The 25,195-nt window shown below is 35.5% G+C and overlaps 2 protein-coding genes across 11 annotated transcripts in view; one reads left to right on the top strand and one right to left on the bottom strand.

Annotated features, from left to right (window-relative positions):
* Positions 1 to 398: 398 nt before the first annotated feature.
* On the top strand, positions 399 to 10,530 carry LOC121863834 (uncharacterized protein SYNPCC7002_A1628-like). Of its 4 annotated transcripts, none has more exons than XM_042362713.1 (7): positions 399 to 451; positions 2,314 to 2,487; positions 3,065 to 3,224; positions 4,879 to 5,072; positions 6,821 to 6,976; positions 7,911 to 8,022; positions 10,301 to 10,530. In XM_042362713.1, exons 2-7 carry the CDS (start codon positions 2,422 to 2,424, stop codon positions 10,459 to 10,461), a joined length of 849 nt encoding a protein of 282 aa, XP_042218647.1. In that variant the 5' UTR covers positions 399 to 451; positions 2,314 to 2,421; the 3' UTR covers positions 10,462 to 10,530. The 4 variants fall into 4 exon arrangements, with proteins under 4 accessions (XP_042218647.1, XP_042218644.1, XP_042218645.1 ...); XM_042362710.1 differs by lacking the exon at positions 399 to 451 and adding an exon at positions 574 to 721; XM_042362711.1 differs by lacking the exon at positions 399 to 451 and adding an exon at positions 762 to 847.
* LOC121863832 (histone deacetylase 8-like) overlaps positions 8,017 to 25,195 on the bottom strand; it is a 19,314-nt gene continuing 2,135 nt past the window's right edge. For 6 of the 7 annotated variants that reach the window (XM_042362703.1, XM_042362704.1, XM_042362708.1 and 3 more), the window contains exons 3-10: positions 24,092 to 24,269; positions 23,615 to 23,756; positions 21,845 to 21,951; positions 18,372 to 18,564; positions 16,222 to 16,394; positions 13,943 to 14,037; positions 12,828 to 12,933; positions 10,667 to 10,887 (exon numbers count right to left, since the gene is read on the bottom strand). In XM_042362703.1, coding sequence (XP_042218637.1) covers positions 10,832 to 10,887; positions 12,828 to 12,933; positions 13,943 to 14,037; positions 16,222 to 16,394; positions 18,372 to 18,564; positions 21,845 to 21,951; positions 23,615 to 23,756; positions 24,092 to 24,269 — 1,050 coding nt within the window. In that variant the 3' untranslated portion in view covers positions 10,667 to 10,831. Of the gene's footprint in view, positions 9,001 to 10,666; positions 10,888 to 12,827; positions 12,934 to 13,942; positions 14,038 to 16,221; positions 16,395 to 18,371; positions 18,565 to 21,844; positions 21,952 to 23,614; positions 23,757 to 24,091; positions 24,270 to 25,195 lie in introns of those variants that run through there. The other variant, XM_042362709.1, reaches the window with a different exon arrangement.

The following is a 25,195-nucleotide window of genomic DNA, read 5'->3' as shown; positions in this document are numbered from 1 at the left end:
ACCTAAACTATCAACTACATATCGTCTTGTTTTTGTCTGAACTTCTCATTAGCAACAACAAAAATATCGAATTATGTCCTGTACCATTAATTGACCTCGAAATTGTCACAACAGCAATAAAGAGCAAGCGAAATACAACCGTACCACCAGCACTAATTAACATCAAGGATTCTTTAGTATTAGAATCCTTGACTTCGTATAGGTATATGATGAATGTATAGAAACTGTAAATAAATGTTATTTATATAAAACGTATTACGTGTAAATAATTAAAATATGCTCTTTTGCGTTTTATTACTTTTAGCTTTAGGGTTTATGTTGCCTTATTATACTTTAGTTATTGCGGCATACATGACCAATATTTAGCCTTGGTGTGTGAAGGTAAACACATCGTTCCATTCCATCGCATGACCAAACTGGCCATGACTTAAGCTGGAGCTAAATTTGCGTGGTAATTAAAATTTAGCATCCTGGCTATTGCCTTTAGAATATTATATTAGGTGCAATCTTCGAGAGTTGCTGAGATGATTGTATCTACAATTTATATGTGAAGAAAATATCTCAATTCCTTGGTATAATTCGAACAAATATTCCAAGTGTTGTGTAAACTAATTTTAAGAGGATGTTGATGCATACAGCAGTCCGGAGTGTTTTATTAACATATCGTGACTTCAGTTTTACATTATTGAATGAAAAACGCCGTTTGTATCACAAAATAAGGGTATGTTGAGTTGTTGACCACTAAAAGATCAACAAACCCTTAGTTGAACGTCTTGGCAACCTACACATTTATCCTCTTCGCCACTGATTGGCTCACTTTTCACTTGTGAAACTTATCGGAATGAGGGTGATGTGGCTTTATTACTTTACAGCTGAAATTTTGGTAATACACTGTAGTTTAGAACAAGGGTCCAGGTTAACCAGCTACCAATGAAAAAATATAGAAAACATTTCTTACCTCAAGAATAAAGGAATTGCAAGATTCGTATTCGGGTTTTTGGTATTGTGTATTTTATTTTCGGTGATCTGGGGAATCTTAAGAATTTAACCCCAACCAGAATGGGAGATCAGGCCCGGTTATGTTAGATATACAGTAGTTCCTGGGTTCTGTGGCTAGGTTAGGTTAGGTTTGGTATCTAAATACAAGGATGACCGAAACTAAAATGTTAAAAAATTTTCCCATAGTTTTCCCATAAATGAAGAAGCAGCTGCCCACCCACTTCAGAATGATACCATGTTTACATGTAACTGTTGACTCTGAATGCTAAACAATGTTTTCCAGCTAGCAACTAACCAACCTTCTTTCCTTTCCCTACAAACCTACCTACTACCTGTATAACCAAAAAGAACAAGAAATAATACAGTACTGTAATAATATTAACTTCCATCTTATGATAGGTAAGTTTTGTTAGTTCATCTTAACTATGATAAATTGCATTGTAATATAATATTGTAATAATAATATTCCTGGAACACAGTACTGCGGCTGCTGGGAAAGCACCGCATCCATGAGTATCACCAAACTTTTTTTGACAAAATTTTTAAATACCCAGTATTATTACTGTATTATATGTACTGTTTTGGGTTATTATTCTCAATGTAAAATTTTCCAGAAGTTGCTGCTGTTGCTTCTTAGTGAGTATGAAATTTAATACCATCATTAATACAGGTACAGTATTATGAAAAATTTGGAATCCTCCACATGTAAACAAAGATAGCGTCCTCCTTGTACGAGTGACACGGATGGTGTTTATTTATGAGAAACAAGGAAAAATGGAATATGAAATGTGCTATTCCTCCACCCAATTTTCCTTATTCTTGAGGCAAGAAATAAGTTTTCTTCTACAGATATTACTGAAGGCTTACTGCATATGGCAAAATCCCAAATTGGGTAATTTTATGACTAAACTTGGACAAGGCGAATTCATTACCCTCCCTTCCCCCAGCAGATAGTGAAGTTGGTTGGAAGTAAACTTTGAATTCTAGATTGACAGCTTGTAACTTAGCTAAGCTAAAAGTACAATGTGCACAAGTTGATGTGATATTATGACTTATTGCTTTCTACCTTAAATGGTGGTTGTTTCGATAGATCCCAATTAGGGACTCTTTTATAAAGAGAAAGCATAAGAAAGGAATGAAAGAATTAGCCCTAACGTCTAATATCTGTGGGATATCAGCTCACAGAATTGATGGACATTCAGTAATACCTGTACATGGGTTACATAGTCCATGCTTAGTCATGAAATGGGATTCTAGAATCATTCCTCCATTTTTTAAGGGATTTTTATTTTAAATTAAATAATTTTTCAACAGAATCATCTTTCTGAAGAAGACTGGAAACAGGTTGTGGGCCTCTCAGGCCTGCCTATTGTTCACCATGAAGGATATGTCTGTCCCCTGCCACCCAATCATCGCTTCAAGATGATGAAATTCCATCACCTGTATCAAATTCTTTTAAGTGATGGTGTTATCAACAAAAATAAACAAGTACTGTATGTTTACAACAGTTTAGAACTATAGAAATGTTTTTTTTTATTAATAAATCTTGTTTGAAAAGTGAAATATCAGGTTATTACAAATGATCTTCCAGATTTTAAATATTTATTTTGAAAAAATAAATAATAAAGCTACAGTAAAAAACAAGATACTGTAGACAGTACTCTATTTTCCTCCACATATTTTGTAGCTTATCATACTGAACTTTCTTAACAGCCTTATGTACGCTTTTCCTCAAAATTTTGAAAGTTTCTGGCATTGGTGGAACAAAATCTTTATATTTAACACAGTCCCCAAGGAAAAAATAGCTTTCTCAGTTTCTTCCATAATAAATACAGTTTGATAATCCGCCTTTTCTGTAATAATTACCACAGGAATGGCCCCTTATGTGAATTAGAAATTTTGGAGGGAGTATTCATCATCTTCAGTGACTGCCTACTTTTTATTTGTACTGTACCTGTATTCAAATAACTTTGACTTGAACTAGCCTGGCAGATGCTTCATATAATATGAACCTGATATAGGTTATGGTTAACAAATCTAATATCCTCTTTGTTTCTCCTGCTAGGTAATACAACCTCGTCAAGTAAGTCAGGAGGTTGCTTCATCTGTTCATTCAGAATGCTATGTTAAGAAATTTTTCAACGGCCTCACATCACAGAAAGAGCAAAGAGCAACAGGATTCGAATGGACACCAGGGTTAGCCAGCCGAGTTAGATACGAGACAGGTAAGATTAATTTTATGAAAATTTTGTAGTACTGTATACATAACTTATTAAAGAATGTGTATTTATTGGTAAAGTTATATTGGGCATGTTTTAAAGTACAGCTGTAATGAGGCATTTATTATTCAGAAGAAGATACTGTTTCTGCAGCACAGTTTGTTATTCGCCGATGTTACTAAAAAAAATAGATTCGAAACGATGTGGCAGCAACATCGGAACAGAAGACGAGCATCTCAATAGAAATATATAGTAAGTCCTCGATATATGCGAGGGATGCGTACCTGAAAACCCTCACATAAACCAAAATCGCATATATTGAATACTTAGTTAAATGGGGAAAAAATAGGATGCATTCCATACCTAAAATGAAAATGTTCCAGACCCATTTTCAAGACAAATAAACCATAAAACAAATCAATACAATATTATTTTTTAAATAATTGAGAAAGCAAGTGTACTTAACAAAAGCAGATACAGTAAGCCCTTGATAACTCGGCACATATGGTGCTCTGGCCTTTCCAAGTTATCCTAAATTCTGACTTATCGAGGCACTTCCCCCCTCCTACAAAAATACAACAATAAAAAATCAGTGAGCCATAAATGTGTACATGTAATTACTACTGTAAATGTAAAAAGTAACACTTTCCAGCACTGCAGCAAAAGAATGAAGCATCATAGTAGGAGACACAGATACATGGTAGGTGACACAGATACATGGTAGGTGACACATGTATGGTAGGTGACAACATGTATGGTAGGTGACACAGATACATGGTAGGGTGATACAGGTGGCCAGATATGCCGAGATTTTCCCAGATAATTTTATAAATCTTGGCATTTCTTGAGTTATACTAATATATTCCAAGACCATATCCATGCCGAGTTATATGAAATTCCAAGTTATCGAGATTTTACTGTACATCAGCTTGGGTAGACGAGATGGAGGTGGTGGCAGAGGTTTTACATAGTGGGTGATGGTGTTGGAGTGACATATGCAGAGTCGTCGGGGTTGGAATCCATATCAGGGAGTGTGACATCTCGCATAAGCTGAATTTTGCTCAGATTAATTGAATTCCTGGTACAAATACGGTCTTCGCATTCTGTATAAGTAAATTCACATATGCTGAACTCACATATATCGAGGACTTACTTTCATATGCTGACACCTGTTATATTTTAGTGTATTTTGTTCTACGTCTTTTAATTCTGGTGACAAAATTGAAAAGATCTGATGATGTCATTACAAATTATACTACAGGTATTTACAAATGTGTATTCTGTAAGATTTTTACAAACAAGGCTTAACACACAAATAAGTGTCCTCCTTGAGGCCAGGCTCAAAGGGGAAAATAAAATGCTGTGGACTAGTCTACAAGTTTTTCAGATAATAGAAAACTTTCTTTTAAAAAATAGGTAATACTGTAGTTGAGAGAAAATACATAAGAAGGTAGAGTTCCAAAGTTTGATAGTAAATTCAAATAAGCAGGCTTCACAGTGACCTTCCCTCAAGTTGCCAACTGCCTCAATAACTGACCCAATAAATTTTCTTCAATCCCTTCTATCCACTACTTACTGATGTCGTTCTATAGTCCTCTGACAGATAAGTTGTACCTATATAGTATTTGCTAATACTTCACTCATATTATTTTTATGACAGGTGGGACCCTCTTAGCAGCTAAGTTGAGCTTGGAGCGAGGGCTAGCATGCAGTACTGGAGGAGGTACTCATCATGCTTTTCCTGATCATGGCTCGGGCTACTGTCTTATCAACGACCTGGCTGTTGCTGCACATAATCTAATAGCATGTGGTTTAGCAACTAAAATATTGATTGTTGATTTGGATGTTCATCAGGTATGTATGCTGTTAAATTGAGAAGCTTTATAATAATTAAACAGTTTCTATAATGAGGAGATCTTATGTTATTAAATATTTAACATAAGTATAAAGGAATGAGTGCAAAATGGGAAAATAAAATTCCTCATTGCATAATAGATAATACTGTATTGTTTTATGAATTTCAGTTGAGGCATATAATAATACTATAAAAGAAATAACACCATGAACAATCTTATTTCTTTTCTCTTTTTTTGATGGGCTGCTGAAGCGAAAAATGTGGTTGAAGAACACTAACACAATAAAAACTATTTGAGGTGCAACTCTTGGTTTGCAGGGCATTGTGGCTATTGAGGTTTTATAACTCAATATTATTTTGGGCAACTTGTGTACTGTACAGACATGTTTATAAATCAGACAACTCGGGGGTTCTCTGAACCCGACATGTGTGAGTGGGACTGAATTTCAGAAATCCACAAAATGGCAACTCGCCTTACATCCATAGCCCCTAAAAAGTAGGTACCTGTACTTATAGGGGTCAGTTACCAGTTAGGCAAGAACAGAGGTCTTGCCTGCCTTGCTAACACATGTGCTCAGAAACCTGTTTCATGGTTATAAAACTGAGCAGTAAGACCAACCCTATTTATTTGTAGTCATTTGGTCATGCTGATCAGATGTCTTTCTGGCTTGCTCCATGATTTTGGCAACCAAATACTGTACATGTAGTTCCTTTATGATACTTGTTACTGCCGTATGCGCTGCCAGTAAAGCCCTCTCATGCATCACGACGCACCATGATCTCAGGGAGGAAGGCGGCAGTGCCAACATACAATTCTTGTGCGAAACAAATGACACCACAAACGAAGGTTTTTGACAAAGGCCCATGAGGCATACTGTTATTCACCAATCATATTGTAATGAATTAATATTTCAAATGAAATAACTAAATTAAGCCCACCATAATAGTTAGAAAATGTCCCACAATCACATCTACCAACCCCAGTGAGACAACACAATTGTTCAGTTCCAAATTCATCGGACCTCTCTTGAAATATATATACTGTATATTTTTTTTTTCCATGTGTACATCTGAATGTTTGTTGACCAATGGAAGAGATCTGCTGTTACAATACTGTACAGGTATTTAAGACACATATGTGAAACTGGATGTCACACAATCCTTGACATTAGCTTATACAGTACAGTATGCAAGGTGTGTTATCATGTTCCAAGAGTGGTAACAATTACTTAACTGGTCACAAGCCTCATGATGGATTGGGACCCTGTCATTGTTTTACCAGATAAGGGATCTACCCTAACACTGCTAAGAGGATACTGTACTCTGGTTCTCTTGGAAGATAAAGTTGCATACATTACTGTCTTTAAGGAAAGTTCCATTTTAGAAGTGCCCACATCCTTAGGGTTAGTTGGGTCTGCATGTAATAGTATACTCTTTTGAGGGATTATTGTGTGCCCCTCTGTGCTCAACAGTAAGGAATGTTGTAATCTTTCAGGGGATCTGACAACAGGTTAATTACAACCAGGTTGTTAATTAGGACAATTACTGTAGATTGTCATAACCTATCTACCGATGAGTCTGATTACTGTACCACTCTCATTTGCTTTAAATTCTTATAGGCATTTGTCATTTTGATGCGAATTAGATGGTTAATAAATTGCATACTGTACTCATAAGGGTTAAATTTATTACCCTGTACAGGGTATTTTTAAATTTCTTAAATAAAAGCTGGCTTTTATCTTTTCAGGGTGATGGTACAGCATTTATATGTCAAAGTCATCCAGATATCTTCACACTGTCTTTACACTGCCAAAATAACTTCCCACTCAGAAAGCAAAAGAGTGATTTAGATGTTGGGTTGGAAGTTGGTACTGGGGACAATGAATATATGAAAATCCTATCAGTGAGTACAGAGGTTTTGTACATTAATGTGTACTTTAATTTTTCCCTTTACAGGGTATTTAGATATGGAAATTCGTCATAAATTATTTATGTAATCAATTTAGCATATAAAATGTGAATATACTCTTCTAATAGGATAGCAGTTAATGTAAATTGTGACTTAAACATGAAAGAGCATACAGAACATCTTTCTGCTTGCCATAGTGGGGAAAATTGTGTCAGTCCTGCAATGTGAAAGTTACGGAATAGGCATCTATTCTAATATAAGCGTCTATTCTTTCCAAAATATACTCTTACAATCAGTCCCATATTTGCGAAGGTTCGGCATGATTCAATTTACTAATGAAAATTACAAGGCTTAAAAAAAATTTAATATGTAATACTGTAATGAAAATATTCTAAAAATATGTACAATAGTTTTTTTACAACCAATTTGCTTACTGTACTTATGTCACTGATTTATTTATCTGGTATACATAATACAGTATTCCAAATGTAAATCACTTATAGGATCAGCATTACAGATGTGCAACAAAAAATTAATACTGGAATATATGAGTCCTTCAGTGACTTTAAATTATACAAATAAACTTTTAAAAATGAATGATAAAACAATGTAGGATAAATCTTCAGCACTTTAAGTAAATGGGGTGGAGAAGGATACAATATATAAGTACTGTACCTCTCATACTACTATAGGCCCTAACAGATAATTATTAACGGGTGGGATAAGTCAGTGACAATCGCTAATAAACAATATTGTACAGCTACACCTACAAAGCCCTAAATTTCTCCCACATAATGGTCTAGATCTGTACTCAAACTTATAGTAGGGAAAAAGATAAGTTTTCAATCACTGATTGTCCCTTTCAGACACCTCTAGACTTGACATATATTTATCTTGATGAAAATTTATGATGCACTTTTTCTTCTAGGAACACCTACCAGCTGTAATAGACAATTTTCACCCAGATATAATCCTTTATGATGCTGGAGTGGATCCTCATCAGAACGATCAACTTGGCAAGTTAAAACTAAGTGATCAAGGTAAGTTTATGATAAAGAGTCACTTTCCACAATACCTGTAGCTAAAATTAAAGATAGAAAACAAAAAGTAAATTCTGCTTATGTTGGTTCAAATACATATTATGCAGATGCCATGTTCAAAGCCCATGAAAATAAATCTTTCAACCTTTGAAATGGAAGCTGGTGCTCTGAAGCTAATCTGTGTCACAGTACAATGAGGAAGTAATTATTGATCAGAAGTCACTGGAGAGTAAGCCAAGCCACCCCCTCGACCCTTACAGCTACGATGCACAATGAAGTACTTATCAGCAACCAATGTTGATGTTTCTTTTGTTTTTCTTCCAATTATATTATGACTATACAAATTACATATAGCTCTATGTCAAGAATGTATAATGTCTCCATGATTGTTCAGTATTTTCATGGATGAGATAGTAAGACACTGTATTGGGAACAAAACTCATTCCAATGAAATTTTCTCCTCCAAAGTTAAAATGGCTCTCATTATGAATAACTCATTAATGCAATGGTCCCCTATGGGGGAAGTATATACTGTAATAGCTTATAAAGAGAACATATTATACAGGTATCCCTCTATTTAGTATTTACAATAGGGTTACATTTGTGAAAAATTCATTGCAGGTCAAAATATCGTAAATGAGGATCATTATAACACGAGGTTCAATGGGATACGTTCCAAGCCAGTCGGACACCCACGTGCATCACCGAAAATAAAATTCCTACGATAATACTATACTTTATACCTACAACAAAATTAAACAACACTCACATCATTAAGAAAGAGCCTGGCCAACATTACATGTCCCCTTCGAGGCTAAGGGGACTCTTGAAGGTGGAGTGGAGATGTCACTCTAACTCCCACACAGCCTCTGTGGAGTCTCATGCTGCTTCACAATGTCAAGTTTCACCTCCAGAGAGACAATTTTCGTGGGTGCCTTGGTCTTCCTAGACATTTTCAAAGTTACACAGCTCACTTCACTGTCACAAAAACAGAGTGAAACCACTTGTCACATAAAGCGAACAATTATAACGTAAAAACAAGGCTAGCAGCCAACAATTCTCACATCATGTTCACACAGAGTACTTTACCATAACAAAAACATAGTAAAAATCACTCGTCACCAAAACAGAGTAAAAACTACAATACGAATGTTAGTGATGTCCTCACACTGTAAAAACAAAACAATGATAAGTAACAACACCAATACAAACTGATAATCGTTGAGCTACACGATCACGGCCATGTGTGATTACCATGGAACAAACTTTGGGACTGTAGTGTATTAGGTGGCCATGTGAGGGTAGATCACAGCTGGCAAGTGCAGCAAGAGATGCGTGCCATATTCCGCATTGGCCAGATGATGACCATTGTTTATGCAATTTTTTTTATTGTAAATAGGGGGATGGTCTTAATACATCACCATCATTAAAACGAAATATCATAGATAGGGAGATCGTAAACTGGGGGATACCTGTATATAGACCCTTGTCTCATTCAGTGAAACATGGTCAAACATGAAACTAGGTAATCCTGACTTCCATTTTGGACACATAAATACAGTAGTTCATGAACAGGCCAGATATTCCATTGCATTAAAAAAAATTCGTCACATGACAGGATGACTTACATACTGTACTGTAAAATCAATCCCACATATTGATTCATTACTGAGATTTGAAATTGCTTATAACAAAACAAACTCTTGCATCATGAAGTTATAAAGGGTAAGCAAATGGCTGGGCTTAAAAGTGGATTCTTGCTGTTTGTTCCAAATTATGACCAAACACAGCACTGCTGGGGTACACAAATTATTAGCCTTTTATTTTAAATGGCAAGAAGTACTTCAGAGACCCCTTTCACAGATGTTTATAACTGTAAAGTCACTTATCAATTGATTAGTCCCTGGCCACTATATCAAAGGGTTGTTCTGGGATATAACCCAAAACATAGTTGGCTGCATAACGAAGGTGACTCAGGATGGCAGATAGATTATAAAATGTCGACTTATAAAGGGCAAATAGTTAATATGGAATGTCTCACACAGTTTAGTTTTGGGACTAGAAAAATGCAGTCAAGAATAGATAGTAGGGTGATGATTAGGAAGTACAGATGAATATGAAATATATCAGGTGTGTGGAGGGCCACGTGCACAAGCCACCACACCCGAATTGTTAGAGCTTGTAATTTTGGTTTTTGAAAGTACAGTATTGATATTCAAGTTACGAAACAAAACCGAGAATAATTAAGGAAAACATTTTAATCTCATTTTATTTACAGGGTTGTTCAAGAGAGATGTGTATGTCCTAAAATCAGCACTATGTCGTGGTATCCCTGTTGCAACTGTTATTGGTGGTGGTTATGATGGCATTATGGAGCTCTCTGCAAGACATACCATTATTCACCGTGTTGCTCAAGAAGTATGGAATACATACCTTTAAACTTTCTGCATATTTTAAACTATGTAGTTTACATAAACTGGGAAATATGAAATACAGAACAAAAGTTTGTTTACTTTTTTATTTTTGAACCATGCAATATAAAGTATTTTTTTAACTTTGGTTTGCAGAAAAAGAGAAGATCCTTCTGCTTATATAATAAAATATATTAATAAGAAATGCTTTTACAGCTAAAATCATATTATCACATCCATAAAAAAATTAAAAAAGTACAATACAGTACTGTACATGTATATACCAGGAATGTTTATATTAATATTCAGTAAAATGTTAGAAAATATAATACTGTAGTTCTAAAAATGTTATAATTTCAATAAAACACGAGTGTAGGTAAAAACAGACAAGCATTGCTTTAAAATAACTTTGAAGTCTTCTGCCCGAGTTGCTCAGCTAATTTATCAATATTTTCTGAAAAAAAAAATATATATATTTTATCGATTTGTAATTGGGACTTTAGTAAGGAAGTGTATTTTATATATACTGGTATTTTATATACAGTCTCTCCTCGACTTACGACGGGGTGTTCCGTCCCGACGACCAGGTCGTAAGTCGAAAAGGCGAAAATAATACATAGAAATCTAAAATGGGTGTCTCTTTTTCTTCTCAGCACCACGAGAACTCTCACTTTTACGCTTGCCAGTCATTTTAAAGGGAATTACAAAAAAAATTTTTTGTCAGTACACAGCGCAATCACTAACGTCGGGACTCGAAAATACGTAATGTGAAAAATATTTTATACGACCATGGCCGTCGTATGTCCGGGTTGTCGTAAGTCGAGGAGAGACTGTATACAGTACAGTATACTCAATTCCATCAAATTTAACAGCTTTGGGGCTCTACCTTATCGAATTGCTCAAAGGGTTTGAATTATGCAAAGTGCCTGAATTTGTACATTTTGTCGAGATAGTGGGGGTTTTCAGTAACTCAAGTGGGTAAAGAGTGTAGAAAAAAGCAAAGCTACTTCTGATATTTTTTAAAATCCAAAGGGCGTGTTGATAACATGTGCTACTAACCTATTTTGCATTTTATTTACCGTAATAGTACCCCCCTTTTAACATATGTAATAGCAGTTAGTGAAACCTCCATTTAATGGACTTCTCTCCCCATATAATCCATTAGATGCATGTTTCACATCTAATGGTCCCTCAATATAATGGATTTCCATATCTATATAATTCTTTAGATGGAGGTTTTACATCTAATAGACCTTCGGTATAACAGACTTTTTTTATCCATATTTAAATAAATACTGTATTTATTTTTATAGTTTTAATTTCTTTTGGTATGAGTACTATACAGGAATACTTCACTATTCACAACCCTGCTTATGCGCAATTGATATTTTAACATCCTTATTCAATATTCACACAGCATACCCCGCTTATTCACAAAGAAAAAAGACAATACCCTACAGTAATATTTCAAAACCAAGCAGGCTAGCCGGCAGCTCTCATATTCCGCTATAAGGCCCGCTTCACATATGCGTCTTTTTTCTGTGTGTGAGGAACTGCGCTGTTTAGAAATTAATGAAGTTCAATGGAACAGTTCACACGGAGCACGTGTGTGAAAATTCGTGAGCAGGAGACGCTCACCCCACGCCTGTATCTGTACTTCCAAACCACTGCGTAAAAAAACACACCGAGCATTCTAGAATTATTCATATGGCAACGGTAAATGTTAGTTTAAATATTAATGCTCATTTACACACACACACTCACTCATGCATGCACACTCTCTCACTCACACACAGTGTTTCTACACTGCTGGAACCTATATCCCACTCACAGAGAGAGCTTTGAATTTTGCTATAACATCATGTGGGCACTGAGAGAGTATTTCCCAATCAAGTACAGTACTGTATTACTTATGTGCCTATGTAACCACTAAGCAATCTGGAGGTATGACTATTCCTTCAACACACTTTAGACTGCTCCATCATCCTTGGTTATCTACACAATCCAAGTGATCTGTTATATCCAATAGTTCGATCTTAAGTTTGCTATTATCCCCAGTAAACTCTTGAACTTCTGACATGTGCAATTCACTATCATCCATGTGCAGCCTCTTTCAGGAGTTCAACAACCAACAGGTCACTCACAAGGCTCCTTAGGCCATTACAGTAATACCATTAATAATAATAATAAAACACACACACAGATCAACTTAGAAGGAATTACAGAACTGGTGGTTTTGGTCACTAAAACCTTGAAATTTTGGGCAACCCTCAAAAAATGCATAATTGAAATTAATAGAATGTTCTGAAATTCAAGTAGTTTTTATGACTGTTGTTTAAAGAAGAGGACAAATTTATTCAACTACTGCACTATTTGTGTTGTATAACTACTTACCATGAACTTCTTGAATAGTTTCATCCAAAGACTTTTGAGTATTTTCACTTTTCCGAAGTCCTGCTGTTACTTCTAGCTCAAAGCTTGGGCCATACAGCGGAAAGAACTGATGGGAGGAATTATTTTTTTTTAATATATCAGAAACACAAAATTTCAGTTTATATATAGCAGAGGTCCCCAATTGTAGTTCACGGGGGCCATGGCACCGGCGGAACCATATTATAGAGCCCGCAAGGGTTTATTAGAACATTTTGAGGTAATTGGGAATCTCTGTCAGAGTGAAAAAAATGAAAATATTCAATAACTTTATATGACTTAAGAGAGAGAGAGAACCCCATTTGTCCCTAATCTGTCATATACAGGATGTTGTATTCATCACAGACCGGGCCCAGAGAGAGAGAGAGAGCTAGCATAATCCAAAAGTAAATGTAAAATTATGTAACTGGTAACATTTAAACAGTTACACTTATGTAAAACTGTAAATAACTGTACTGTATACTGTATATGTTTTTTTTTTTTTTTATATATCTTGAATACAGCTCCAAAGTTTTGGCGCCCTCCACTATATTTACAATGACAAATGTGGCCCAGAGCCTACACAAGGATGGGGACCAGTGATAGTATACAGTACAGGGTAATAACATTAATACTGAAAATTGTGAAAATAAATTGTCGGTTTAAAGTTTACTTGTCCAACAAAAATTACCAATTTGCACATGACAAAAAGAGGTTACATAGAGAGCTGTCAGAGCTGAGTAAATATTAATCCATAAGTGAAGATAGTACACCAGTGTCCACACAGTTACTGAAGAATTAGGGAAATTAAACAAGTTTTGAGAAGCCCTACAGAGTTCACCTTGAAAAATGCACATCTGAAGATCATATAAGCTAACTTAAAAAGTGAAGATATGAGAGAAGTGAAGCTGAGAGACAATGAATGAACCATGTAGTACAGAGGAATGTGTAATGGCAGACAAGCCTACAGTTTTGTTGCTTAAATCACTTACACTGGTAGAGATTGTGAGATTGATAATAACAGAAATCATGTTCATGTATTGTTAATGCCTCTAATTTATGTAAGAAAACATTTGTAAAACATTTAATTCTTTTCATACCTGGTGCTCTGGAATTTCAGCACTGATGGGAATATTTAAGATTTCAGAGGTGATAGTAGTCCATAATTTGGCTGTGTTCACTTTGTTGTAACCACCTGAAATATTACACATTTAATAATCAGATAAACAATTGATGCAAACAGTAAACACTTTCTCTCACATATACTGACACACATTCAGTGAATACTGTACTTATGAAGAATGTGGGATTGAATCCTGGAATCACATTTTATGAACAAGAGATGAACAAATAACTCATGATCTGCAGTACCCACTGATCACCACAAGACAGCCTGGTGCTATCAAGGCAATTTCTTCTCAGCCTTGCCTGAATCCATCAAATCTAAAAGAGGCGGGTCTCCATTTGGTAAAAATGTTGTCATTAAAACAGAAATGTTACTGAGCTTTGGATTAATTACATCCATAATCACAATTCATGCCTCATAATTTTTCAGTTTTAGAAAAAGGTCATAAGAAACCTTTTCACATCAGAACTACCCGGTAGCCATTTTCATTCAACAGAAGATGGATGGGAAATTTAGTACAGTAATACAGTACAGTAAGTTCACCTTTTAATTACACAGTACAATGAAATTTCAGGATTCATTCCCCCTTTTATCATCACAAAAGTTCCAAAATTTACTCAAGATTTATAAAAGCCAGATAGATAAGGGGACGAGGTGGATACAATTGACTATGAAAGGCATCCTAAACTGGGAAGTCCTCCCAGAACCATGCAGTCATCTTAAAATGCAAGATAAACAACAAGCTTCAAATGTAGAACAAAAGATCCATCTGTTCAAAATGCCGTACGAGAGGTAAAGCCTTGATGTCAAGAGTAGATGTGTTAATTTATTTTCCTAGTACAGTTTCCCACTTTTAAATGTAAATTAATGGATTTAGATGTACGGTATAAATAATTCAATTAGAGGTATAACATGGACATTTGGCATTTTTAAATTCTGAATATGTATCAAGAGCATACACAGGTCAAAGGGAGTGTTATATGTTCTTCCTGAGTGGCAATGGAAACATTTGTGTCTTAACCTTTGGGTTTCATTTATCTGGCTAAATCTGAATACAAAGCTGAAAGCAAAACCAGTTTAAAAATAAAAAAGGAGCCATAAACATGACTGCCTGTTAGGAAGAGTGTGGATATAGAACACTGAATAATAAGCCTTCAATACACTATGAAATGGTAAGACCAGCAATGCACTCAGCAGACTTAACTTCCCAAACTTAAGTTAGGTACCCAATTACAGCTGGATGAACTGGGAATACCTCAGGAATGAACCAGCAACCCTTAGGGCAGAAAATGAGTCTGTATCCACTCAACCACTGTACTCCTTTTATAAGTTAAGTGCATGTAATCTTCAGCCTGATTGGATATCAATATTAATTGTCTGACATCCTACTTAGAATGCAGGGAATTTTCTGCACCTTGGGAGTATTGGAACAAACTTCTGACACTTGTCTCACATTTGATAAAGTACAGTAATTCATTTTTTTTTACATTTGGGATAAAGATGTTGAACCATTTTAGGGTTTGAATGACCTTTTTTTCCTCTTGTGGCTCTGTTCACAAGAAAGTCTGGAATAAAATTACATGGACTTAAGCACATTATTACTTCCATTTTTAATGCTGCCTTATATGCTTTCTTTGCCTCTGTGAGTAGTTTGTACCAGTTGGTTTGGATCAACCACTCATCCTGAAAACCAAACAACAAATCCCTTCCTTTTGAAAGCCATAGACTACTTCATGCATTGATTGAATAGTTTTGCTTCTTAAATACTTATTTGTCTGAACAAGTTGATGGTAATGTAGTATTCATTGATCCAACAGGACAGAATTTTTGCTTCTGAACACAGATAGCCCTAGGTCATGACAAAATTTATCATGAGGTGTTCTGGGATAGTGTGATATTGCAGGTAACTTGTCAAACGACCTGTCAACCTTAAAATAATGACTTTCAGTGAAATGCAACTATTCATTTAATCTATGACAATTAAAAAAAGCTACAGATATTTACAACTTGGTATAGTACAATAAACTGGAGTGCGGCGGTCGAGTGGTACAGCACCTTCCTCCTATACGGGGAATGGTGGTTCAATTCCCGGGCACTCACAGTTCACCCAGTTGTAAAGGGGAAGTGAAGGGGGTTGAGTGTAGTATTGGCCATGCTGCCTCCTTGTGTACCAAAACAGTGTGCTGTATCCACACTGTCTCTACGAGGCAGTCATGCCTATGGGACCCACTTTCACAGTATGTATAAACTAACCTCCACCTAGAAAGAGGGTGGGCTTGTTGAGGTTGAGAACATGCCGTACACATGCTCTGAAAGCTTCAGGGGTTAAATTTGCTCCTCCAAGTGGGTCACCACATATAGCATCAGCCCCACATTGACACACAACTGCATCTGGTAAGTATACTTCACACAAGTTGTACAGAATACTGGAAAGAGGAAAATGGACATTATATTCTACTCCACATAATTATATTGTATACAGTAAACTATAAGATATTTACTAGATTACATTCCTGAGCAACCAATAAATATGCAAATCTATAAATAACTGATTCATATAACTTAACCCTCTCATGGTCTTTCGATGCAAATTCTGTCGCTAAGCGCTCTGTGCTGGCTCAACCCCTTCCGCTCAGTCGTATCTCACACTGACAGCAGAAACGAGGGAACAGTGAACAGGCCTCATCAACTTCCTAAGTTTCATCCACTAGCCTCATGGGCAGGCAGATGCATCTCTAAGAGTATTATTTGGGTCTGGACCACTATACACAATGTTTATTAAAATGGAAAAATTTTTCCTGTTAACGACGCAACCTGCATGGAAAGACTGCAAGAGGGTCAGATTTCTGACCATGGCCAGGAGTACTAGAGGGTTAAAGGAAAATTTGGTTGTGCCCCAGACTGACATGTTGGGGGAAATATTCATTTTTAAAATGATAATACCCTGTACATTTATATATCAAATATTTAAATAATATATAATACTGTACAGTATGAGTTTATAATAGATCCCATCCAATCCATGTCTTACCAATCTGCTGCCCATCAAATTTTGGTAAAACATAAACATAATCCATCTACTATAATACTGTACTTTATGATACACAGCAAAATGTTTCTATAAATTATTTTCTATCATAACATCATTATGTAAAATTTCTTATCCAATTGACATCTAAAGTTTTTTAATTACTTTTGCAATGCTAATTACTCGCCACCTGTGGTTCTTCAAAGTTAGTTTTTAGATTTTTGTGTTATTCTGGAGGAATGTAAGTAGTTAAACACATTAAATTTAAATTAAAAGAGAAAAGACCGTTTCGGCTATAATCTTGAACTCACCATTTTTGTTCAAAGTCTTAATACAATATACAGGGTGATTCAGCAAAGAGTACATTAAATTGAAGAATGAAATCCTTGGATAATTCTAAACCACAAGGTCTCTATGGTAAAATGTCAGATTCTACATAGCTTCCATGTTACAATACATTTAAGATGTATTAATGAGAGTGAATTTGAAGTGAAACCCCCATAGGTTTTTGTAATCATTTATTCACAGATCTCTACAGTGTGATCCCTCTTTGTTACAACCTGAAGAAAATGGTCAAAGTTGCCCCCTTCTGCCTCAATGCAGGCCTGTACACGTCATACCATTGATTGTTTGATGCGTTCCAGAATGCCTGAACTATATTTAATTTGCGCACACCTGTTACGAACACGTGGGCATATGCAGAATCTGACATTTTACCATAGAGACATTGTGGTTTAGAATTATCCAAGGATTTCATCCTTCAATTTATTGTACTCTTTGCTGAAATCACCCTGCATGTACTCCTGAACATGCTGATTAAGGATCTTTCACCCACAGTTTGATATCCGTATAACAACTTGTCCAAATGACATCTTAAATGTTTTAATTACTTTTGTAATGCTAATTACTCGCCACCTTTGGTTTTTAAGGTCACTTTTTGGTTTTTATGTGTTATTCTGGATGTACTTCAGTAGTTAGACACATCAAATTTCAATTGCGAGAGAAAAGGTGTTTTCAACCCAGAAATCGGTAAGATCAAGATTATGGATGAAACAGTAAGCCTTACCATTTCAGCCGTAATCTTAATGTCACCAATTTTTTTTCAAAATCTCAGCATGCTGATAAAGGATCTTTTGTCCACAGTTTGATATCTATATAATTACTTGTTGTATACAGTAAAAAGGTATTCAAACATTGAGTACAGTGTACACTATACAGTACAGTATACATGTACTGTATTGAATAAATTACGCTTCATGATGTCAATGAAATGTAGACAACTTAGAGAGTTCGGGTGCACTGATATTATTTACAACATCAACAGTAAAACCTGACCCCTGCATGAAACATGAAATACACCTAATACAGTACCAACCTTTCTATTAAGTAGACAAACTGCTTGTTATTTATCCCTGCTTTGTATGGGATGTTGAAACTGTAATATCTGCCTTTACCTTGGCCTGTATCTTTACATTTTCCAGTACCAGGGAAGAATCCTGCCTCCAACTGATGAAATGACATTGTAACCACCTTTGGACTGAAGAAGAAAGCATTCTCCACACCATCTCCTAGGGATATACATATCAGTAAAATTAATTATATATATCTCAGTATAATTAAGGATATTACTAATTGTAGATCCAAGAAAGGAATTATCATGAGTTTTCCATAAATTTTTCCCTTTGCTCCATACCTCATTATCTATTACCTTCCATCTTCTCCTATATGCATAGGTAGGATTAAAAGATACAGAAGCCTTAAGATATGGTAGATATGATAAAGAGAGCACGGACAAAAAATACAGTGACAGGATTTTAAAAAGCCTGGAGGAATTTCACATACTTTCTCATACCTTCAATGTGCATACAATATGTACAATGTGAACCCTAAACATACACTAGCATGAAGTATGAATGACTCTGATATACACTCTACGACTTTAGTCATGGACAGCTGCACAGAACCTACCTCTGGCAATAAGGAAAATCATAAGTTAAAATTATGATATGATATAAATCAAATAAGAAGTTTAGTAAGTTTAAAGATTGCAGTTAAAATTTTTCCTCATTGCCAGAGGTCATTAGTGAAGGTTCCGTTTAGCTGTCCACGACTTCAGTCCTAGAGTGTACAAAATCCAATATCACCCTTACATCTTTACAGTATCTCGCTTGGCATCTCTTGACCCCCACTAAATTACCTATACACCTCATTTAGTTTTCTTGCCAATCCTCTTGCTTGCATACCTTCAGTGGTTTGCCATAAACCTCCTTTACCACTCTCTAATTTGTCATTTACTCTATTACACATTAATTCACTCCCTACTATTCAGTTCTTTATGGACTTTTCATTCCACACTTTATTTTCACTTCTTCATGCTTCTTATATTCATTTCTCAGAACTTCCATTTTATTGAAGAAAGTTATTGTCTGTATACACTTATCTTTGAGCCTGATCATGTACAAACGATTGAAATTTGTTGAATCTTTATTGTAAGATGCTCTAGCACTTTTAACTATAAATTTAAAAAATTATACTGGACATATATGCCTCACCTGTAGTTATATAGCCCTACAATAATACTGTACCAATTTAGTTCTGAGAGTGAGTTTTCATTTTCATCATACCAATACAGCTCGTATGGCATCATATATGTTTATGAAGTACAATACAATATAGATGATCAGTGAAATGGGTGGTCTTTCAACACAAGAATGTGTTTGTCAAAATTTCAGCCTTGCAAAATAAGGTACAAAGTAGGCATTTTAAAAATACAGTCCTACACTTATTGATCTGTTTGCATACAAACTACTTCATATAGAATCACTTGTCAGTATTAGCAACAGTACACCAATCACAAACCCAGTTAAGATGCATTTATTATGGTTGAAATTCACCAAATGGCAATCCATGAGTAGTCTTGACACCACACGTGCTTGTGAATTCTGAATACTGGGCAAATGGTAAATCAGTCTAAAGTTTATTATAATTTCAATCTAATCTAGACTGGACAATACAATTTACATTTATTTTTCCAAAGTAAATACTGTGACAATATTTACAGCTCAAATGGCTGAGAAGACTAGCATAATGTAACATGAATAAGAGACCACTGAATTTTTACAAGTACATAGTACAGGTATATCCATTTGATTTGATAATTGGCAAAGCGATCACATTAGTCACTTTGACAGTTTTCATGTTTTCAAAAGAATTCTGCCTTATTCTATCACAGTTTCTGTGTACACTCACTGACCTTTTGCTTAGTCACAATTCTTGTGAATACGTATATCAGGTTAACAAAATGCATGTACTGTAGTATATTTGAATCTTTTGATAAATTGAAATATGAACAGGACTGCAGTTGAGTTTCCTCTTCACAGGATCTCTCTATCTCTAGTGCTCTCAATCTTAATTACTAAAGTACTGAATTACCAAAGTTTTACATTCATTCATAAGAGTTGGCACAAGCACTCCTTCATTCACTCTTCTTGCACAATGTGTACTAGAACTCTTCCCATTTATTTATTGCTCAGGTGTCCACTAGTACTTCTTCCTTGCATTGATTTATTATTAACCTCAACTTTACCATTTTCATCTTTGATAAACATTACTCCTATATATCTAAGTTTATCTACAAATCCCAACACTTTCCTATTTGTACAGTCATTTCACTGACACATTCTTTTCCTCTAAAATACCATAAATGTACTTATTCCAGCATTTGCCTTCAACAGTCTTCTCCTGAAAACTTTACCAATACATATGTAGTATCTTTCTCCCCTTGTTATCACTAGACTCAGCTAGAAATACAGCATCAGCATCAGCTTCATACAGTGGATTTGACAGCTTCATACAGTCGATATCACAATTTCCACAGTGTCACCATATATCAAGTTATATTCTGTTCCACGGTCTCCCATTTTCACATTCAGAACTTGCACTGCCCCAACATAGAACAATAAACAAGTGCAGAGCATAGACATGTACAGTCAGCCAAAGATGCACCGACCCCACCCTGAGTCTTGTGCTCACAATTTTACCTGGCAATACTTGCTAATGAAAGGCTGTATGTAAAGGTGATTGTGATTGGTGGATCTGTTTTCGGCTGTATCACTGTCAGGATAAATATTAAACAAACCAAAGGTAACATTTTTATGATAATAAAGTACTCATCAATGTTTTAGATCATGAGAAGTTTCCAAATGTTCGTATATTTGTTTAAATAATGAAGAAAATTTGATGAGAATCTTGTGGCAGCTGTGGTTGTAGTTGAGTTGCCAATTCATTAATACAATTTTCTTCATTATTTAAGCAAATATACAAAAATTTGGAAACTTCTCATTAACTTAAGTAACAATGAATAGTTTATTATAAAAATTCTACATTTGGTTTGTTTAATATTTATCCTAACAGTGATACAGCCAAAAACAGATCCACCAATCACAATCACCTTTACATACAGCCTTACTTTACCAAGTATTGCCAGGTAAAATTGCGAGCACGAGACCCAGGGTGGGGTCGGTGCATCTTTGGCTGACTGTACATATGTTTTTGGACCCTATCATGAAAAAAAAAAAAAGTATTTAGGGAAGATATATCTCCAATACAGTATAGTTACAGTTTGTAAACATGTTTGAGTTCAGAACTTCAAAGTTGTCATGATAATGCTCTGTAGGCCCATAGGCACACTATAAACATCTTTACATACATATACACACAGGTTCCAAAAGCAGTACAGTATTGTGCCAACTTTGAACTCGTGATAGTGTCACCTCTGATAGACATGGGTAATTATAATATAAACTACACAAATCATTTAAAAATTGATACCATAAACCTAAAACTAACCATGATGGATGTCCAGATCAACATACAAGATCTTGTCAAACTTGGTGCGTAAATGTCGAACAGCAAGAACGATGTCATTCACATAACAAAAACCAGCAGCACAATCCCTGTAAAAAACAAACACGAGTCTCAGTTAGATTTTTCAAAAGTAAATGAAGTAAAATTTCAATATTGAAAAGGGATGCCACATGAACAGTTATGAATAGCTAATGTATTGACAGAAATGTCATATTATTCAAACTTTCCCAGCCTCACCTAACCCAAATCTAATATAATACAGTACTGACTTAATATGCAGTAGCTATCCAAGTTCCAACAAAATTTCCTAAATGGTATATTTGGGTGTTCATTGGCAAGAGATAAAAGAGGTAGATTTTAAAACTGTGCCTAGTGTTTTTTTTAGCATCTTTCAAATTTTTATTTTAGTGTGTGTGTGTGTGTGTGTGTGTGTGTGTGTGTGTGTGTGTGTGTAAAGCCCTCAAAAACCACATTAAACAGAGGATACCTTGACTTTACACTAGAATTTGTACATACCTGTACTTGTACAAGTATAGTACAGACTAGGGTTGCCATACGTCCGTATTTTCCAGGACATGTCCTCCATTTAGGTCTCGAAATCTTCATCCGGAAGGAACTTTTTAAATTCTTCAAAAGTCCGGAATTTCAGCTTCCATCATTTTCTCCACGGAAATAAACATGAAACTGTAATGACGAGAGAGAGAGAGAGAGAGAGAGAGACTGTGAGAGAGGGGAGGTGGAAACAGTAGAGATCGTGTTCAGTTTTCATCAGCTGATAAGTCACGTGTACGCCTGTACGGTGTTGTCAACTTAGCTGCTAGCAGTTTTTGGGCTAGCGTGTAGTGCCATGTCCTGCTTTTCCTTGTTCTTCAGCCACGCGCATTATTATATATATTTTTTTTTGTATTTAGTGCTATTACAGCCATAAATGAAATGATGAAAGTATACCATTTTTTTCTTATGGCCTTTTTTACACTGTAGCATTTGTTTTTATTGTCCTGCATTTAAGGCATTTTAGCAATTTTCAACCATAATCTATCCACTTACGCTATATTATTTACGCGTGTCGACAACTATGACGGTGACCGGTGGTTGGCCAGTCTTTAACCTGCAGTGACAGTGTTTGATCTTAGTCTTTGTTGTGGGTTTGTCGCTTGGTGCCACAGCTAGTGCTTACGATTTGTTGTACTTTTCCAGAGCATAAAACGGTCACGGCTGCATCAAGGTTACATAGCGCCAAAGTGTGTGCCAGGCGGGGGCGGGGGGGGGGCATGATGTCTTCGGGAACGTCCTCTTTTTTTAATGTTCAGATATGGCAACCCTAGTACAGACTGACTTTCCTACATTTGACTGCAAAGATTTGCCGACCTTTAGATTTTGTTTATTTTTGCAACAATGAGATACAATACTACAGTAGTTATATAGCTAATCTAATTTGGTTCAAATTCTTCCAAATTTTAGCTACTTTTGTAGAAACTATGATATGTAAACTTTACTCTATTGTATGCGCAAAATTATTACAGTACTTGCTTTTATTATCTGATTCTCATTTGCTGCAAGATTAAAGAAACTGCACTTTTAACTGTAACCTACAGTATCCCACACAACTAAAACTTTTTGTCACCAAAGCAGAACAAATCTATTACAGAAGAAAGAATGACTGGATGACAGAAGATTCTGCGTGTGTGTGTGTGTGTGCTTCTAACTGAGAAAAGCTTGAAAGTATGAAAAAATATTCACACATACTTTTACCTTTGAGCATGATGCCACCCACCACACCAGTTAATAGCAATTTTAGCCTGGCAAGTTGTGAGGGCTCGAGCAGCTGTGAGGGAGGCTCCAGCCACTTGGCACACTATTGTCCATAAGTTGTTGATAACTGGGCAGTCAAATCCTGTAAGAAATATATTAAGTGTTTAAGGGTTGGTCAAGTGTCGCCAGTAACATAGGGTGGCTTGTGAAACAACAAGTCAGTTGGAAGATGCTCAAACAGCTCAAAAAACAATAAAGAACAAAGTTATGGATTTAATTTTTTTTTTCAAAAACAAGGGAGAGAAAAAAAAAGAATCATAGTTTCTAGTAACCAAAGATTTGGTTGAAAAGGTCCATTAAATCAAGACATAGCCGACATTTAAAAAAAGTCGAAGAACCAGTAATATATGCTGATCTACTGTATGTGTGACACTGAAACTTAAATTACAGTAATTTCTATATCTATGTCAGTATTACCTAAGCCAAATTCATCTTCTATTATTTCTTGATCATCAGGTTGTGCCACTTGGAGGAATTTGACATATTCTTCAGAATGAAAACCTCTAACTTCTTCTTCAGTAGCTGGTGCAGATGGCACTACTTTCATCTTACTTTGAAGTCCATAGGCACTTATGAGATGATGAACTAAGGTTGCCTGAAGAGAAGTTAATAATTAAAATATTACAATTTACATGTTTTTCTGACAATCCAAGAACAATAAATCCCACCTACAGGTAATCCACAGTATTAGGTTCCAGCAGGTCCCATGGATTGTAAAGTATGAATTGTAAATTAATGACACCCATGAGAAATAAGAAGTTATATTATATTATATTATAGGTCTCAAAACAACTAAGGGGAGTGAAGTGTAAGGAGTGTCTGAAAAGGTATCAATGAAAGTGAGCAAATACATCTGAGGGATGAAATGTTGAGTTATATGATGGAATATAAATTGATCTCTCCTACAATAAAACAGCTCTTATGAGCCAAGGAATAATAAAACAGGAAGAAAGAGAGTGGTTTGGGGAAGACTTGAATAAATGGAGCGAAAGATTTCATTTGAGAGAGTAATTCTGACAGAAGACTAATATACTGTCTGCAGGAGTGTGCTACATTATGACCTGTAGGTAAGTATTGAGTGTGAGGAAAGGATGGAAATGGGGTAGAGATTGATAGGAAGATGTGCTGATGCACAAGTTGATGGCAGGAATGAATTAAAAAATAAATTCATAAATACACAAGGAGATATGACAAGGGAAACACACCCTGTTAGCTTAACACAACTTCTCATCCAAACATCATGGAAATAGAGGAATGGTCAGAAATCCATTTATTTCTGAAGTCAGTAAATTTATCACTAACTTGAATCTGTCTTTGCATAAACAATGTCACCATCACAATAATGAAACAAGGCCAATAAAAATACTGTAAAAAAATTAACAGGTAGCATTCCTACAGTGCTAAGGATGAAAGCAACTCTGAATGACTGGGATCTAGTGTTACTGTACTCCTGAGGAAGTGTTATTGTAGTTGTACTGTAGTTGAATAGATTGTCCCAAGCTGCAAAACTCCCCAACCTTT

This window comes from Homarus americanus, unplaced genomic scaffold (assembly GCF_018991925.1).
Source record: "Homarus americanus isolate GMGI-L3 unplaced genomic scaffold, GMGI_Hamer_2.0 scaffold48354, whole genome shotgun sequence".
NCBI classification, from domain to species: domain Eukaryota; kingdom Metazoa; phylum Arthropoda; class Malacostraca; order Decapoda; family Nephropidae; genus Homarus; species Homarus americanus.
The sequence above is the reverse complement of the archived record's forward strand: the minus strand, read 5'-3'. Positions and strand labels throughout refer to the sequence as shown.